Here is a 20,267-nt window from a genome sequence, read left to right as displayed (position 1 = left end):
GTCATGAAATTTATTTCTAATTCAAAAATATAAAATAATATCATTATTTTGTATATCATAGGAAAAGTTTAAATTTAAATAATATCATAGGAAAAATAATAAATTTATAAATATAATTAAAAATTAAAAATTAAAAATAAAAATCCAACCAACAAAACACCGGTATTAAGAACGTGGTGATAAATTTAGATTGAATTGACCATTACAATACTAAATGATAAAGCCGTTAAGTGACTGGACATGAAAATAAAAGGGAACGTTGGATGGAATGAATGCGTCTCATGAGATGCATGTATTTGCATGTGACCGTGATCGTGATGGTGAGTGCCAAGAATGGATTTGGATTCCGTCGTCACAGGTTAACGAGGAATTTGGATGCATGTGACCGTGATCATGATGGTGAGTGCCGAGAATGGATTTTGGATTCCGTTGTCACAGGATAGCGAGGAATTTGAGCGTTGTTTCTGTCAAAAATTTTCACATGATTTATTAATATAGTCATAAATAATTACACACTCCATGTCGGCGCCATTGAAGACATGGTCTTTCTTTATTTATGCAGTGTCTCTGCGATGGAGCCCGTGGTGCGAGATACTGCACCTCCTTCCACCTCTATACATTTCTTCTTCTCACGAGTGCTCCTCCCTCTCTCTACTCCCTGCATTCAATTCTAGATTCTTCTACGAAGCTTCTTCTCTATCTTTTTCAATTATGCCTCTCACCACAGACAACAGAAATTGGGCACACATTGTAATAAATATTTAGCTATAAATTAATATCTATTTTAACATATACATTAAAATAATTATTCATATTTTCCACATTTAAATTTAATTAATAAATTTACAAAACTTAATACTTACAATAAACTCATTTTCTAAATTTAATATATTTTCTCTATATATATTTATATTTATAAAATATGCCAAAGAAAAATCTTAAACTTATCTATACATGTAAGTATATGTTTTATTAAGATTTTAATAAAATTCAAAATAAAAATATTTTTATAGAGATGTGAAATTTATATAAATAAAAACAATATTACGAAGAACCAATATAGATACATCTTAACTCTAGATTTATCAAGGGCTAAAACCAATCAAATCTTTTGAGATGGAAACCTTTCCTTAAGTTTTTCATTTAGAAAGATTTGATCCCTATCTATGCTTTTGTGTGTGTATATATAATATTTTTTCAATGTGATTATATATAGAGAGACTATTTTAAGTATTATGTTCTTATATGCTTAAATATAATAGTTAAGAGTATAAATCATTATTTTAATTTATATGGTAAAATGGGAGACTCAAAGATGGCAATAGATTGGGAAAATCAAAAGGTTGTGGTAAGAATCTTAGGTTTCATATTTCTGGAGGCATTAGTTGGCCAATAAATGTAGTCAAGATGAAGTCAAACATGAGGTCAAAATCGGATATAGATAGTGCAAGTGATATATGTGTGTTTTTTTAATAAAATTATACATACATTTTACAAAATTACAATATAACAAATTAATTAAATCCATTTATTATTTTATTGTTTTTGAGTTGATATTATGGTTTATTATAATTTCTTTTGGCCCAACTATTTTAATTTGAAGATTGATTTAATTTTCTTTCCATATTAATATATTATTTATAGTTAGGTGATTTAGAATATAAAATATATCATGTTTATCTTGTTTCCTATTTATAAATAATGCAAAATAATTTATTTTGTGTATTAGAAGTTTTCTATTGAAGAAGTTTCTTATTTATTCACTCTCTATTATTTCGTTTTTCTATATTTATGTTGTTTGGTGCATTTGGTACATAAGATTTGATATCATAGCACATGATTTTGGGTTTGGGTTTTTCAAACAAGCAATCTTACCATTTTTTATTTTACATTTTTTGAGAGAATTTTCGGCTAAAAAATTTTAACAAGTGGAAAGAGAATATAACATATATTGGATCAAAATTGTAGGTTTTTATTTGCTATATTATTTGAGTTATGGATTGTGGAATGGTATTGGAAAGAAGAAAAACTATTGTAATTTAGATCTAAATTTCAAAACTAGATCTATAAATTGGATGTATGACATACTGTACAAGTTCACTATCGTGAAAAATGTCAAAATAAAAAAGTTGAGGAAATTTATCGCAACTTTTACTTGGTAGATCAAAATTTAATGAGACGCATAACATTGCAAAGAAGACATATCAAGCTATTGCAAGTTGAAATTTCAAACTCATATGTGATAATTAGAATTACATCAATTTCAAAGTCAACTTGCAACATAGCTCCTCAATAAGGGATTAAGGAGGTATGTTAACTTGTACTTTTCATAAATTTTGAATGGATTATCCATTTGAGGTGATTCAAAAAGTGTGGTTCAGATAAACTAGAGAATATTTATAGGTAAATAATATGTTTGACCCATATGGAAAGGGGTAGTGTAAAAAAATCTACGATGACTAAAATTCATAAAACATCATCCATGACTCCTAAAGAAAGGTAAGAATTAGGGAACTAGGTATCCAAAATTAAGACTAAACCTCAAGACTTTGATAATATGAAGTTGACAAAGGTCGATTGTAAACATTCTCAAGGAGATAGCAAAAAGGTCATATGAAAATTTTGAAATTTGGTATGGAAGAGATGAAAGAGAAGATGGAACAATTACAGAATCCATGGAATCCATTCTCATACATCCCCAAGATAAGAGGCTCCCTAAACAATATCATGTAACCCAAGGAAATAGTGAAAATAAAGACACAAAAATCTAGGTTGCATAAACTCCCACTAATAATCATATTCAAGGAGGATTTAATTCTAATATTAGAGCTAATCATAATTAACACCAATTTTCTAAAAAATGAAAAATAGCATTGCGTAAGAGTGGAAGCTTAACTGTTACTTTAATATATTGAATTTCTTAGGCGGAGATGGGCAGAGCTCTTAAAACCCTTACGACAACTAGGGCTTTACCTTGGTCAGTATATATATGCTTAGATAATGTGGATTTCTTTGGACATATTTGTGGAAATATGATCAATGAAAAATCTTAATGATTCAACGATGAAGACAATTTATTTTGTAGGAATGGTTGTCAGATAAACAAGTTCTTCTTTGGTTTCATATAGCTCCATTTTGAAATCCAGATATGGCCTCTGGTAGCTCAAGAAGTTCCTTCTCTCAATTTTCCTTTAGATGAGGAAGCTTTCAACTGTGAGAATTTTCTTTCGGAGCAAGGTTTGGTTTGTAGGATTAATGGATTTTTGTCGTGGCAGATGGATCTGCATAAATGGATCTTTGAGACATGGAAATATCATTTGATGTATGATATGAATATTTATCCCATGGCTTGGGGTTTCTTCGTTGTTTTTTTCAAAAATATTGAGGACGAGAAGGCCATTTGCGAATTCGAGTCATGGTTCTGTGGTAGTGCCAATATCTTCATGCAACCTTGGTCTTCCACCTTTGATTTGTGAAGTTTTTAATCTATTGCAGCAACTGAAAATTATTCTTCTAACTACTTAAAATTAAGTGGATTTTATTTGCTATGAAAAATAATGAATAAAATCACAACTACAATTTTCACTATAAAAAACACTCTAGAAAATAAAATACTCGAAATTGGGAAATATAGAGCACAAAAAAAAAATTGACATGATTATTTTTGGAAAAATGTCCCCGGAAAAAACCAATGCGTGAAAACTAATGTAGCACATGAGGGTTTTATTTTATTATAGCAAAAACAAATCTGAGTACAAAATCTGGATGCCCAAACTGGTAATCCACAACAAGATAATCTAGCCAAAATTATTACAGATATTTTTCTCTCTCTCCTCAAGTAATCACGACACAACTTAGCTTCAAAAATTGGCTCTTTTGGAACCCCTATGCAGGCCATTACGCAACATGTAACTCACACACCTGAAAACTACCTCCAATCAATTCGTTCTTCTTGTTGCTTACTCTGGAAGCGATTCTCCGACCCCCTCGAAAACTTTCCTAGCCTTTAGAAGTTGAATCAATCTCCTCTCCAACAAAATTGAACTACCTCTATGAAGTTTCCTGCACAGCCTCCTGAGGAACAACTCAACCTCTTGCTACTGACTCTTCGAAACTAGAAATCTCCTTCAGATATGTTGTATTTTCTCCCTCTTACTCCCACATCCATTCTGGCTCGAACCCTTCTTTCGTATTGTTGTTGGATAGCTCAATCTGTGAAGGAAATCATTCTTCTAGTGTGTCTTGCTCCAACCCCATCGCCCTCCTCTTATAATCTCTCATTGGCTCACCAATGACTACGACTAAATCCTCATCAACAACTAGGATCATCTTTGATTCGATACATGTGAGTTTCTAGAGAAATCTCACCTTTCTCAATTAATTCTTGTTAATTAGTCACTTTTCCTAAGTCAAACTTAGGAAATATTTAATTATTGACTAATTAACTTAATTGAGCCATCTCTCGGTGTTTTATCTTGAATATTTTTCTAGGATTCTGGAGCTCTAGTGTTTCTTAGCCTCTTTGACCAAAGTTGAGACTAGAACACTTGTTCGATGCTATAAAAATTAACACTCACCCTTAGCGAGGAAGGTGTTCTCCTATCTCATAACATCCTTCCATACATGTTGTCGATGTCTGACAACTATGACAACCTGTCATTTCCCACCAAGTTACTGCGCACCTTTAATTCATTTACCAATATGTAGCTAAACCACCCTGTGTATGCACTGTTGTTGACATTGCAATGCACTAGCCTATATTGTTGCTAACTCTGCACTATGCTACAATTGATCTCATGTTGTTGCTGTTATTGCAACTACTACAATAAAGAATCAAACTCATGTCCCTACTACTGAAAATGGTTCTTCACTATATCCATCTGTTCTCTGAATATATGAACTTAATTGTCCCTATAGCCTTTGTGAGTATATTTGCAACTTAATCTTGTGTGGGAACATGTTATAGTTGGAATACTCCACACTCCACACAATATCTGATGGAATGGTATCAAATGTCTATTGTGTTTTGACCTATCATGAAACGGTGGATTCTTAGAGACCCTAATACAACTCTGATTATAACAATAGATACTAGTTGCGTCCATCCTCTGACTAAATAGACTCACTAGCAGCTTATGAATCCATAGAGCTTCACACATGGTTGTGCTAGCTTCCATATACTCTGCTTTTATAGAGCTCAATTCTACTGAATTTTGCTTCCTACTACACTAAGAAACCACCCCTAATACAATGTTGAAGCAACACCTTGAGGTGTTTTTCCTGTACACTGAACTGCCTGCCCAATCCACATCTGTGAATCCATATAGTTTGACACCATTACCTCGAGTATATCTCATCCGTACTTAATTGTGTTGTGCAAATACCTCAGAATGTGCCTCGTTGTTATCCAATGCACTCTCTTCAGTCCCACCATAAAATCACTGAGAGCATTGATCATGAAGCAAATATTTGGCCTAGTGTTAACTCGATACATGAGGGAACTGATAAGTTGTCTATACAAGGTTGGGTCAACATCTTCGTCTTTTAATGCATTGATCTTCCTCCAGTTGGTTATCATAGGCATAGACATGGCTCTACAATCCTGCATTCTGAATCTCTTCAAGATCTCTATAGTATATCTTTCTTCAAGATCTTTGTAGTATATCTACCTACACTTGATGTTCCCAGGCTAAAATCTCAAAAACTCAGTAAGGATAAAATCTCAGAAACTCAGTAAGAAAATAAGTTTTAAGTTAAACTGATAGTACTGACCAGAGGCTCCAAGGATAAAATCTCAAAAACTCAGTAAGGAAATAAGTTCTAAGTTAAAATGTTAGTACTAACCAGAGGCTCCCAAGATAAAATCTCAGAAACTCAATAAGGAAATAAGTTCTAAGTTAACAATTCAATGGTCTAAGTTTTATCTTGAATATTTTTCTAGGATTCTGGAGCTCTAGTGTTTCTTAGCCTCTCTGACCAAAGTTGAGACTAGAACACCTATTCGATGCTATAAAAATTAACACTCCCTCTTAGCGAGGAAGGTGTTCTCCTATCTCATAACATCCTTCCATACACGTTGTTGATGTCTGATAACTATGAAAATCTGTCATTTCCCACCAAGCTACTGCGCAACTTTAATTCATTTACCACTATGTAGCTAAACCACCCTGTGTATGTGTTGTTGTTGACATTGCAATGCACTACCCTATACTGTTGCTAACTCTTCACTATGCTACAACTGATCTCATGTTCTTGTTGTTGTTGTTGCAACTACTACAATAGAGAATCAAACTCATGTCCCTGCTACTGAAAAGGGTTCTCCACTATATCCATTTGTTATCTGAAATATACGAACTTAACTATCCCTAGAGCCTTTGTGAGTATATCTACAACTTGCTCTTGTGTGGGAACATGCTATAGGTGGACTACTCCACACTCCACACAATATCTGATGAAATGTCTATTGTTTTTTGACCTATCATGAAACAATGGATTCTCAGAGACCCTAATGCAACTCTGATTATAACAATAGATTCTAGTTGCCTCCATCCTCTGACTAAATAGACTCACTAGCATCTTATGAATCCATGGAGCTTCACACATGGTTGTGCTAGCTTTCGTATACTCTACTTCTGTTGAGCTCAATTCTACTGAATTCTGCTTCCTACAACACTAAAAAACCACCCCTGATACAATGTTGAAGCAACACCTTGAGGTGTTTTTCCTATACACTGAACTGCTTGCCCAATCCACATCTGTGAATCCATATAGACTGACACCATCACCTCGAGTATATCTCATCCGTACTTGATTTTGTTGTGCAAATACCTCAGAATGTGCCTCGTTGTTGTCCAATGCACTCTCTTCAGTCCCACCATAAAATGACTGTGAGCGTTGATTGTGAAGCAAATATTTGGCCCAGTGTTGACCTAATACATGAGGGAACTGATAAATTGTCTATACAAGGTTGGGTCAACATCCTCGTCCTTTGATGCATTGATCTTCCTCTAGTTGGTTATCATAGGCATAGACATTGGTCTATAATCCTGCATTCTAAATCTCTTCAAGATCTCTGTAGTATATCTTTCTTCAAGGTCTCTGTAGTATATCTACCCACACTTGATGTTGTGTGGCCTCTTGATAGCTCGAAGGTTCTACAACCTGTGCCATCAATGTTGGGTAATTGTCAGGTTTTATATGTTCTCTCGTGTTTTCCTTAGGAGCTCCAATGAACTCCTTTGCATCTCTCAATGTACTTCCCTATTGGTTCGACCACTAGCGGTGCGAGGATCAACCAACTCCTCATCCTGCCTTTGCTACTCCATCTATTGCAAACTCACTAGATCCCCTGCACCTAAGGATGTGTTGATATTGGTAACTGTACTAGATCCATGTGACTATGCTTATGGTGGTCCTAGTTGTTGCCCCTGTGGCTACCCCTACTGTTGAACCAATGGATCTTCTGCTTGCTCACTCTGATCACCTGCTAGCATCTTGCAAGATTTCTTGAAGGCTTTGTCCTCCATAAAATTCATGTCTTGTCTCAATATAATTTCCTACTGCTAGGAATGTAGATCATGTATGCCTTAGATCTTTCAATATACCCAAAAAAATATCCCTTCTCTGTAGCCTGATCCAACTTGGTACACTTCTCATCTAGTACATGGCGATAAGCTATGCTACCAAAGATCATGATGTGACTGACTCCCGACTTCTTCCCTAAGAAGACTTATTTTGATGTTATCTTCCTCAATGCCTTGTGAGTAACCGTATTCTGAATATACACAACCGTGTTACATGCATATACCCATAATAATCTAGGAAAACCCTAGTCATATAACATCGCCTTCACAGCCCCAACTATATACCTGTTCTTCTGCTCTGCTACCCCATTCTATTGTGGATTGTATGGAGTTTTCCGCTCTCTTTTGATACCTTCCTTAGCATAGAAATTTGTGAATTCACTATCAGGGTACTCACCTCTGTTATATGAGCAAAGCACCCTGATCTTTTTCCCGATCTCATCCTCCACTAAAGCCTTAAACTCATTGAAGTGATCAAAGCCCTCATCCTTGGTCTTTAGAAAATAAATCCAAGTTTTCCTTTAATGATCATCAATGAAGGTGATGAAGTAGTTGTACTCTCCAAGAGATATAGTGGACATAGGGTCACATAAGTTTGGGTGTATAAGTTATAACACACCATCTTATTTGTTGTCACTCCTTGGGAATGTTTCCTTAGCATACTTCCCAAGCACGCACGCCTTGCACACATCATTATGTTCTGTGCCTAATTCTGGAACTCCTCTTACTGTCTCCATGAGCATTCCAAGTGCTCCATGAAGTAAATGTCCCATCCTCTTGTGCCATAACTCATTCACGTATTTTCCACTGTTATTTTCATTGCTCATTAGAGCCATTGGAGAGTCGAACTGCAACTTGTACAATCTATAGCTTCATGCCCCAATTTCTTTCACCTTCTTCTAGTTCTAGTGTTTGATGAAAACCTTCTTCCCTAAAAAGTGGACATCATATCCCTTATCCTATAACTAGGATACTGAAATTAGGTTCATACTCAATCCTGAAACATGGAATACAATTGTAACACTAGTGCTTGCTCCTGACTCCCTATGAATGTCCATTGCACCTATCTCAATTAGAGTGCATTTTGTCTTGTTTCCCATTATTATCAAGAAGTCCATCTCCTCCTCATTTTAGTTGGAGAAATATTATCTAAATCTTGTGATGTGAGTTAATTCTCCACTGTCTATATACCAGACTCCTTATGAAGTTGAGCTAGTTACGCAAGCAAATTTATCCTCCAATCTGGAAGACAATTATGTAGCCCCATTAATATCAAATTTGTCTATGGCCATACTGTAGAATTTTGGAAAATTTACTAGAGACATCTTGAGTATATTTTTGTGAGCTATTTCTCTTCCATTGAGTGTTGATTCTGCTACTACAATCACTGTTGTAGAATTTTTGCGCACAAATCTGTTGAAAAAATGTGGCAAGAAAGGCTCGATTTGACTTTAGCCTTAGTTAAATTGAGTAAATCGATTTTCCACATCAACAAGACAACTTGGAGGCAATTAACTAGTATGTCATGTCTCTTGTCACTCAATTAGCTCAGTAAATTTGAGTTAGAGGGCTTGGAGTTCAGTTATGCACATGTGATTGCTAAATTTCAGTAATTCAATCCAGTTATTTTCAATTGTATTAAGTTAACTGACCTCTAACTATTGATAGAGTCAGTTGAAGGTTAGTTGTGTAGTGGGACAATAGTCTAACTCATAGATCTATCAGTTAACTAATAAATCAACCCAAAATAGATAGTGCATGCAAGGAATTCAAGTTCCTCAGCTGAAGTGGAGATGACGAGGCAATGTAACATCAGTGTAGACAAGTTTTGAGTGTTCAATCCTTGGGAATTACACAATCAATTTGGAGGAAATTCCTATATTTTAGGGGCTAATTTCCTCATGATTTGCGCAAGGGAATAGGAGGCTTAGTGAGCAAATAATTGGTCAAGTGTTGGCCAAATTTTCTCATTGAGTAGAGAGAACAATTATTCTTTTGTAGGTTAAGCTCAGAGCTGGAGATAGAAATCATAGTAGTTTCTCTATTCAACTTATTAATGCAAAGAGGCTTGAGGGGTTTTTCCTAGTTGGGTTCCCCTAGAAATCAGTGTGTATTTGTGGTTTTGCTTATTGCATGTTTATGCATGTTATTCTAAATTGTGGATTTCATTCCGTAGATCAATAGAGTAAAATTGTGTCTCTTGTTTTTCAGTTTGAAATCTTGATCAGTTGTAATTTCTATCAAATTTATACATGGCATCAGAGCCCTGAAATCACATTAGAACCAATATTTCGAACTTGTCTCTTAGGAATTTCGAAGTAGCAGCTTAAGTGCAACATTTTTTCTTCAAGATCATAGGAATGTAATTTAATGGTCTAAGATTTGAATATGCCCTAGAGGTAGCTTGAATTTCATAGCCTGGAAGGATTGAATGGAAGTAGTGCTCGATGATAATGTTGTGTTAGAAAATGTGAAAACTAATATTGCAAAACCTCCACAATCGGATGCACAATAGTTAACCCAGTGGAAGAAGGATGTTGCAAAGGCGAGAAGAATTATTCTGGAAAGTGTGAGACACCATGTGGTCTGAAATATCCTTGGCAAAGAGACACCATTTTCTATGTGGAAGACATTAACTAAGCTATTCAAAAATAGTAGTGACCATAGAAAATTGGTCGTGAAAGACAAACTTTGAAGCATCAGAATGCAGAAAAATGACATTATTCTGCAGTATCTCCCCAGGTTTACACAAGTTCGAGATGAGCTTGGAGGGGTTGGGGTGAATGTAACAGAAGATGACTTGGTACGCCTAGCTCTTCAAGGCCTTCCAAAATCTTGGCACAACTACCAGAACTCTGTGAATGGAAGAGGAAAATTACCAAATTGGGAAAGTTTGTGATCTGATTTGGTTCAAGAAGAGTTCAGGAGAAATAACAAAGATGGGACATCATCCAAACTTGAGGATGAGTACAAATTTTCCTTGGTTGGAAAGGGGAATAAGGGCAAAGAAAATAAGACCTAGGGAAAACCTAAATCCATCCAAAATAATGCCAAGAAGAAAGACTTGAGCAAGATAAAATGCTTCCACTACCACGAATTCATGCACTATGCAACAAAATTTTTGCACAAGAAGTCTAACAAGAAAGCTTTAGGAGGAGCAAAAGGTGAAGCACTGGCTTCACAATTCGAATTAGACTTCACCCTAATAGCATGCATGACTAGCACTATTATGGGGAGTGTGTGATTCCTTGATTTCGGTGCCTCGTTCCATATGACAAGGTGCAAGGATTTTTTTAGTAGCTTGGAGGAGAAGGATTTCCAAATGCATATCGAATTGGGGGATGATGGGAGGTACAATGCTACAGGAATTGGTATTATCACCTTTGAGAGGGAGAAGGACTCCCCTCTTCACCTCAAAGATGTCATATTTGTACCTGGGCTGAAAAAGAACCTAATCTCTATAGCAGTATTGGTGGATCATGGTTATGATGTTATTTTCAGTAAAGGGAAAGACTTTATGAGACACATAGTTACCAAGAAAATGAAGCAAACTGGAGTTCGAGTCAAAAACCTATACAAACTTAAGGTGGGAGATTATGCTGCATTGACCAATAAGGCAGAAAAAATGCAGAGTCGAGATGTTGGAGAACTCTGGCACAGGAGATTGGATCATCTAAACCATGGTGCCTTAAAAATCATGCAACAAATTACCATCAGCCTCCCTAAAGACTCCCTTGACCAGCATGATGTCTGTAAGGGATGCACATTGGGGAAATATGTCAAATCCATTTTCAATGGCTGAGATAGCAGAGCAGATGGAATCTTAGAGCAACTCCACTTTGATGTGTGTGGACCTTTTTCTATAGCATCCACAACAAAACATAAGTACTATGTTATTTTTATTGATGATTTCTCTAGAAAATGTTGGATTTTCTTCATGTGGAAGAAGGATTATTTTTTCTCAAAATTTGTTGAATTCAGGCATTGGTTGAGAAGGAGACTGGGAGGAAAGTGAAGGCTCTCATAAGTGACAATGGAAATGAATTTGTTCCGTATGCTTTCAAGTATTTATGTGTGAAAGAAGGTATTTGAAGAGAGTTGATAGCACCCCATAACCCACAACAGAATGGGGTAGTTGAGAGGAAGAACATGAGCATAGTGGGAGCAACAAAGGCCATGTCACATGATACAGGGCTGCCATTGCATCTATGGGCAGAAGCATGCAACACAACAATCTACTTTCAAAACCAGAGTCCTCATAAAATACTTGGCATGATCACGAGAGGAATATTTCTCTAAGAGAAAGCTTGATGTGTCTCATTTTAGAATTTTTGGAGCTTCAATTTATTGTCATGTCTCCAGGATTTAAGGAAAAAACTTGAGCCTACAGTAGAAACAAGACTAAGAGATAAAGATAGAACCAGGTGTTCACATGTATAGCATGGAATCACGGTAAACATTTCTCATTGTTATCTAAGATTAATAAGCTAAGACTTCCCCTAATGTTTGAGAAAATTTGCAGGTGACATTTGAAACCTAATCTGAACCAGTGCAACCAGACAGCTCTCTTCGTCATATATTGTTTTGCAGTTGAACGTACACTCAATGTGTATATAAATATTGCAACTTGGTGAAAATTTCTAAGAATGAGGAACCAGCTGGGGAGTGGGAGGAGAATTATCATTATCAGTACAATTCTTCTGCTGCTGCTGGTTGGGTTCTTGAAAATCCCATATAGACACAGGGAAGGATTGGTCTTCCATAGCCTGAACTTGGCTATATTGGTTTTGCACAAGAAAAGCTGTTTCCATAAAGTCTACTGGGATTTCAATGGAATCCCACAGCGGTTCCTCGAACGAAACCAGGTCCTGGTTCGAAGCCGGCGATGGCAAAAATGTGTTGGAAATAGAAATGCATGTGCACTCGCTGTCTGCGTCGTCCCATGCAGGAGGAGGAGGTGGAGGTGCAGAAGCAGCAGGCTGGATTACGCCAAGCTGCTCAAGAAATTCTCGCAAGTCGACCTGTTGAGCTCTGCTATTGTCTTCTTGATTGGTAGGAAACCCGGGTTGGGGAGCTGCTGTGCCTGCGTGAGACTGAGAAACCACTTGTGCAGGGGGCAAGTCTGTCAAAATTTGCACTGGGGGCAACATTAAAGTGGAATTGGAAGCGTTGATCTGGTCATTTATGGAGAGCCGCGGGAATCGAACCTCCGACAGGCTTTTCATTTCTTGAAGCTTCTGGTGAATATGGTGCACGTTGGGCAGCACGTTGCGATCGATACAGCTGGCATGTTGGGTAAAAGTGGAGGAACAGGGCGGGGTGAAAGAAGTAGTAAATGTGGGGTGGACTGAAAATCTACCAGGTTGCGGGTTCCAATCCCGGGGCCCTCTCTGAAAATACCAAGATGCATGATGGGCGAGCAGATGAGAGTTCTGCAAAGAGGAGGGGGGGATGTAGAAGAAATCTCTGTCGTGTTTTTCAGGAAGATTGACATGCGCGTCGGGGCCGTATAATCTCCTAGCGGCCGCGTCATAAGCCATGGCTGCTTCCTGTGCTGTAGCGAAGGAGCCGAGCCAGAGCCTGGTTCGTTTCTTGGGTTCCCGTATTTCGGCCACCCATTTGCCCCACGTCCGCTGCCTCACGCCCCTGTACTCGCAGGTCGCATTCTCAGGACCTCCCTTGCCTCTGGTAGGTCCTTTCTTCCAGGCCTTGGTGCCCCTTCTCATGTCAAATCGTCTATCGGGGCTCGTCCTCTTCTCCATCACTACGACCCGATCAAATTTCCACAGTTTGTAACTCTTCCACAAAAAAACTCCAGCTGTTTTTTCGAAAACAAAAGCACTTTCCTGCTCCGGCTATTGAGGAATCCAGGAGGTAATAATCTAGTTATATATAGACAACATTACCAGAGGCTCCCATGATACAGACATGTCATAACTCGAATAAAATCTGAGAAACTCAGTAAGGAAATAAGTTCTAAGTTAAACTGTTACTACTGACCAGAGGGGTGCTGAATGAAAATGGAGAGGAAGCGAACTGACTGCGTCTTGTTAGGCCTCTTCTTATCCTCGAGAACCAGCAGATAGTCAGCCCCAGCCGCCACGAGACTGGAGAAGAAGGGAGCAGTAATGTGGAATTTAGAGAATTCACGTGGAGAATCATAAAGCTGAAGTGGACGTAAATTGGAATTGAAATTGATCGGTTTCGCTAGTCATATATTAATGCCCATTATTTATTTATTTATTTGTAACTGGCCATTCCCATTCCTAAATGTTAATGTTATGATTTATGCGTGAGCCTTTCCATTCCTTGGATTTGACTTCACATTTTGGTGTCATCTTGGAAGTGACATAATCCAGGGTTTATGATTTATGCGTGAACCTTTCCAAGCTACACTTAAATACAAAAGTGAGGTACCTTAATATATTAAGGTGTATAATAATAAAGAAATGGAATTTACATATTGATTATAATTTATTTTGATTTTTTATATTTTTTATATATTAAAAAGCCTATAATTCAATTTCAATAAATTATTTAATCAATTAAAGTATTGTTTCAATGGGATAAATTTAGCTTCACAATTATTTGAATGAGGTATTGATACATTTTTTATAATGTATTTACTACAATATAGTATTGTAGTTTTTTCAAATTATTTTAAATAATTTTTAGGTTTGTTTAAATAATTTTTATGTTTATTATATTTGGTTTGATTTGATTTTAAGTCGTGTTGCTAAAGAGGCTCATTCTCAATTAATTGTACTAGTGGGACTTGACTAAATAACCTATATGTTAAAATTATTTTTATTTGGAATAAAATACATTTTTTCATTTAAATAATTTGTAGGTTTGTTTAAATAATTTATATGTTTGTTTTGTTTGGTTTGATTTGATTTTGGGTCGTGTTGCTAAAGAGGCCCATTCTACTAGTGGGACTTGACTAAATAATTTATATGTTGAAACTATTTTTATTTGGAATAAAATACATTTTTTCATTTAAATAATTTGTAGGTTAGTTTAAATAATTTATATGTTTGTTTCGTTTGGTTTGATTTGATTTTGGGTCATGTTGCTAAAGAGGTCCATTCTCAATTGATTGTACTAGTGGGACTTGACTAAATAATCTATATGTTAAAACTATTTTTATTTGGAATAAAATACATTTTTTCATTTAAATAATTTGTAGGTTTGTTTAAATAATTTATATGTTTATTTTGTTTGGTTTGATTTGATTTTGGGCCGTGTTTTTTCTCGTTAAAGCTATACTATTCTATTATATTATGTACAGTAAAACATTACATTCAGAAAGACATGTTGCCCAAGGCCAACTGTGGCGCTGTGGGCGGCAGTTCACGACTCAGAATTGGCCCTCGCAGGGGCGGCTTTACCAAACTTAATCTCTTCCAGCACATGACAAAATTCAAAACTATAATCAAACCTTGCAACAGCAGCCCACGCAGGGGCTTCGAAACAAAAACAGAGATTTTCCCTCGCAGGGGTGACAGAGGACCAGCGACAGCATGATTTCGGATCCTGCTAGCAGGACTATGGCCTACATTAACATATATAAAAACTAGAAAGACCCAAACAGAAAACCTTGGCTTATACCCGACGCAGACTGAAACAGAAAACTTATACCGGACCTGAGCAAAAGAGGAGGATGACGGAGCTTGCCGAGGGATGCTATTCCTCTGGCTTCTCCTCGAGGATTCGATACCACCCGTAGCCTTCAGGGCGACCTTCCCATTCTTCCACTTCGGCCTTTTTGGAGGTTGACGCCTCATTCTCGTGTGGTTGGGTGGTAATCTGCTCAGGAACTCCCGCTGGTTCTTCCTCAATAGTTTCTGGTTGGTCATCAGGTAGCGCTTCCTTGCTGCCCGAACCTCCCTCCTCATCCTGAGAGTCCTCAATGAATAGGACTGAGATATGAGCATTGATACGGGCATTATTCCTCGAGCTTCCAAGAGTGAAAATGGCAGTTCCAAACGCTGGCATCGGGGGCGGTCCAGCACTGGGACTGCCCGAATCCATGAATTGATTGACCTGTATGGGAGTGGCCCCTGATCTTCTATGACAATAACAACAGCAGCAGTGGTGGTGGGATTCTGCAGCAGGGTTGCGCGAAGAGCCTCCACGAGCAGAGCCTCGCCTACTGAGCAGCCTTTGCCTTGGTTTGACCATATTTGCCGTGAAGCTGGTGGCTTGGAGCAGAGCGTCAGAAGAAGGTTTAACCAGCTTGAGTCGCCCCCCCTCACAGTAGAGACCCCTCCCAGCCGTTCCGGGACGAAGTTCAATAGCGTATAAATAGCACCCAACCTGGAATTCGCACTTGAAGTGTTCCTTGGCTTCGTGATGGCTGTCTGCGACAGCAGGAGCTGAGGCTTGAAGGCGAGGAATGCCCCCAGGAAGATTGCCCTCAAGAGCCTGCACCACACTAACCTTACCTTGCGAATGGGCCTGCAGTAATCCTTTGCCCATCTTAATCCACTCAATATTCTCTCGATAATAGCCCTCCATAACTGCTCTCTGAAACAACAGCTCTTCACCTTATGTGACATTGAATGCAATGAGCTCATAAAACTGTTCTTCATTCCTCGGCGGCAGTGGGCGATGAATGCCTTGAATGAACACGAGGCGGCACATGCTTGGCATGTGGCCTTTCCCTGGCTGACGTGCTAACACCCGCATCCGGGGTGATTTTGGGCCGTGTTGCTAAAGAGGTCCATTCTCAATTGATTGTACTAGTAAGACTATGTTAAAACTATTTTTATTTAGAATAAAAATACATTTTTTCATACTTCATGACCATAATTTCATTATTATAATATTTGTGTATGTATATAAGTATTTAAATATAACCATACATTGTAAAAAAAATATTTATTATTTTTGTCTCATATATAAAAAAGTTATAATCCACGTAATGAAGTTTAAAACCATATTTCATATTAAATATATTATATATTTATATTAATATTTAATAAAAATCATATTAAAATTCATATATATATATATTGTAAGTTTGGTAGGACTAGATTGAAGCCCGAGACTTCTCATTCAATGAGACTTCATTTCCACGGCCATTGCCAATTAATCTACCCCAAACGAACATATTTAAATCCATATATAAAATAACAACAATATAACAAATTTATTGATAGGTGGTTTGGATACTTTAGAAATACAACTTTTTTAAGGAGAAATGGCATCATCCTTACTCTTTGGCCTTAAGAGCTCAAGTGTTATGGGTTGAATATTGGAAGAATTCCGAGGAGATGTGGATTCCCAATAAAAGAAATAGCTTCTTAACCTCCTTCTTGGTTTGCCAAATAGTAAGAAAACCCACTTAAGATCAATGGTGGAAGTTGAGGATACATCAAGATGAAATGAAGAAATGGAGGATTAATGGTGTTTCAAAGCATAATCCAAGGGTGATAGGAGAAAGCTCAGTTATTCTCAGCCCCAATGGAAAAATTGAAAGTAAATACAGTTGGGGGTTTGGGAAATGAGCATAAAAATGTAATAGAGGCGAATAGCCTTCTGGCCAAAGATCGTGTGTCCATTTAGGATAGTAAAACAACTAATAGATATTGAGAATAAGACCATCATGAAATTACATGTATTGTTGGTCTCAAAGAATTTTCATTGTACCTACACTTTGTAGAGGTCTCGATCCAGGGGCAAATTTTGATTTAATACAATATTCACATCAGCATTTAAAAAAAAAATTATTGACAGACTTGTTTATTTTGGAATAAAGCTTTTACAATTTTAATTTACTTATCAATGATTATTAGGTGGATAGTAGGGATTTAATCTCCACAAAATGTTCTAGAATATTCCTAATAGTAGTTATAAAGCAAAGATTGAGATTTATCTTAAAAGTAGTTATGCCTTTTATGTTCTTTTAATTTAATTGATTAATTAAAAAATGTTATATGAACACGATTTATGGGTTTTAGGGTATGTGGTATTATTGAGTCATGATATTGACTTATGATATTGTAACAAAGCTTATTGACAAATTAATAAATCTTCATTATAAAGTGGGGATAAATCTTTATGGTTAAGAAACTTGTTACATGTTTGTTTTTTTTTCAAATGTATGAATGTTAACTTTGACAATATGAGTCATATCATAAGGTAAGTGTTTTAATGATATTTACTAGCCATTTAATTTATATAGCTACTCTAATATAATATATATTTTAATTTATTTATATAATAAGTGTAATAATTAAGAAGTTTCTTTGATCCGGAGTGGCGGAAAACCTAGGGTTTACTCGGCTCTGTTTGCAGCCTGAGCCTGCGGCGGCAGGGCTCACCGCTGGTGGGGGTACTAGTCGCCCTTCCGGCTACCTTCGTCTGGTGTATCGTGCAGCCAGTTTCTTCCAGTACCGGGGCTCGCTGCATCTGGTGGTTCTGCGGCCCTCGCACAGTGCCCTTCTTCTTTCCTCAGCAAGACTCGGTCCCATCTAATCGGCCTCGACTGGTGTACTCGGGTAGACAGACTACACTGCATCCATCTACACATCATCGGCTGTGATCCGGAGCTTTACATAGTGCTTTGAGCTGCGCGGCGGCGGCGTTTCCTCTGGTTCCTCGGCGTTTCTCTGTACACCGTCCGACCCTCCGACTTGGCGGTTTAAGCAAGGGGGTTTGGCCTTTGATCTTTGTGATGCGCCGCAGAGCGGGGTCAAGGGGTTTAGGCTTCCTGACTTTCTTCATGGGGGCGAGGTGGCTGCCCTAGCCGCCTCTGCCCCCGGAACCGACCCGCCTCAGCTCGTTACGGGACCTGTTGGGCTCCCTTGCTGATGCTGGGTTCTTTTTTGGTCCTTTGCTAGTTACCAATGCAGCTATGGAGAGTGTTGAGGGATCTGAGGTGTGGAGTCTGTCTCTGCATCGATTCGTGCCGCTTTTCTATGGCTGTTGCTGGTTAGTTTCTTTTTTGGCTTCTCTGGATATGGGAGGTTTTCTTCCACTGGCTTCTGAGGTTTTTGGTGGAGAGTTGAGGGGATGGGGAGGTGTGGCTACCTCTACCATTTCATGCCTCTCCCCTCTGTCTTTTGGCAGCCATTTTGAATTTTTCTGCATTCCACAGGAGCTATCGTTTATTTACTGTTTTTTTTTTAGCTTGTAAGGGTAGGCGTATACTCCTGTTGGGGTTTACATACCCTGTTTCTGGATGCCCTGTCTGAGGGCTTGATCTGCATACTTCCCTGAAGTATTGGTTATTGTAAGTGGTTTACCCACACTACAGCATATGTGTTTCAGCATCTACAACATGTAATTTTCTGAAATTAATGGAAATTACGAGTTCTTTTCTTCGGAAAAAAAAAAAAAATGTAATAATTAAGAAATATATTCTTTCTTAAGAAAAATCCAAAAAAACTTTGCATGGAAATATATCTCATATCTCACAAATCTCATACACTAAATTCATATTTCACTTAAATATAACTTTAAAAATATATTATTATTATATTAATATTATTAAATAAAAAAATTTATATATATATAATTTTATTTTTATTTTTAATTTAAAATTAAAATAATTAAAATTATTTATAAATATAAAATAATTATATTAAATTTTAATTTTATGATAAATATAACCAATTAAGTACTTATTATATAAATGCATTCACCACATATACCACTTATTTATACCACTTTGAATGGTCTTAACTATTTAGAAATTCGTTTTACTTTCATTCACATATGATAATAAAAATGAATTTATATAGCATTAACTTTACGTATGAAGATGTCATGAAACTTATTTTTAGTTGAAAAATATAAAATAATATTATTATAATATAAAAGTTTAAATTTAAATCATATTATTATTTTACACATTAATATTTATTATTTTGTATATTAAAAAATAATATAAATCACAAAAATTTGAATTCAAATGATATCATAATTTTATATATTAATTTAATAATATATTAAATAAATATATTTTATCAATATAATTAACTTATTTTTATTTATTTAAATAAAAATAAAAATAATAAATTAAAAATATAATAATAATATAAAACTTATAAAATAATTTACAAATATTTATGATATTTATATTGTAAATATTTACCTAATAAATTTGAAAATATAATTTATTACAACATTTATATATTAAAAAAAGTTACACTATTTAAGACTATTATAATTTATATATTAATTTATATAAACAATAAATTAAGAAAATTACATATATATATAGATTGGGAATATATTAGAAGCATTTTTTTTATTTAAAATGAAAATTTATTATATAATTGAGTATTATGATAGAGATATGTTTTAAGAAAATTATATATGAAATAATTTAATGTTCTAAAATTAAAATAAGTTTGGTAAGATTACATTTTCTTATATTTAATATATCACTCAATCGTAGTGATTTCACATCAAAAAGTGTTCTAACAAAATACCTTATCACCCTTTACCAAGAACCATAAACCCGAACATAATTAAATATATAAAAATAAATAATAATAATAAAATCCAACCAACAAAACACCGGCATTAAGAACGTGGTCATAAATTTAGAGTGGACCATATGAAATGGAGAACAATACTAAATGATAAAGCCGTTAAGTGACTGGACATGAAAATAGGGAACGTTAGATGGAATGAATGCGTCTCATGAGATGCATGTATTTGCATGTGACC

The 20,267-nt window shown here is 36.1% G+C and overlaps 1 protein-coding gene across 1 annotated transcript; it reads right to left on the bottom strand.

The window, feature by feature from the left end:
• Positions 1–12,223: 12,223 nt before the first annotated feature.
• LOC149153406 (dehydration-responsive element-binding protein 2F-like) lies at positions 12,224–13,345 on the bottom strand. The gene has a single exon (XM_089443814.1). It carries the CDS (start codon positions 13,343–13,345, stop codon positions 12,224–12,226), a length of 1,122 nt encoding a protein of 373 aa, XP_089299940.1.
• Between the last annotated feature and the right edge of the window lie 6,922 nt (positions 13,346–20,267).

This window comes from Pinus tabuliformis, chromosome 9 (assembly GCF_031772625.1).
Source record: "Pinus tabuliformis cultivar Carrire ecotype Pingquan chromosome 9, CPIR1, whole genome shotgun sequence".
In the NCBI taxonomy this organism is placed as follows: domain Eukaryota; kingdom Viridiplantae; phylum Streptophyta; class Pinopsida; order Pinales; family Pinaceae; genus Pinus; species Pinus tabuliformis.
The sequence above is the reverse complement of the archived record's forward strand: the minus strand, read 5'-3'. Positions and strand labels throughout refer to the sequence as shown.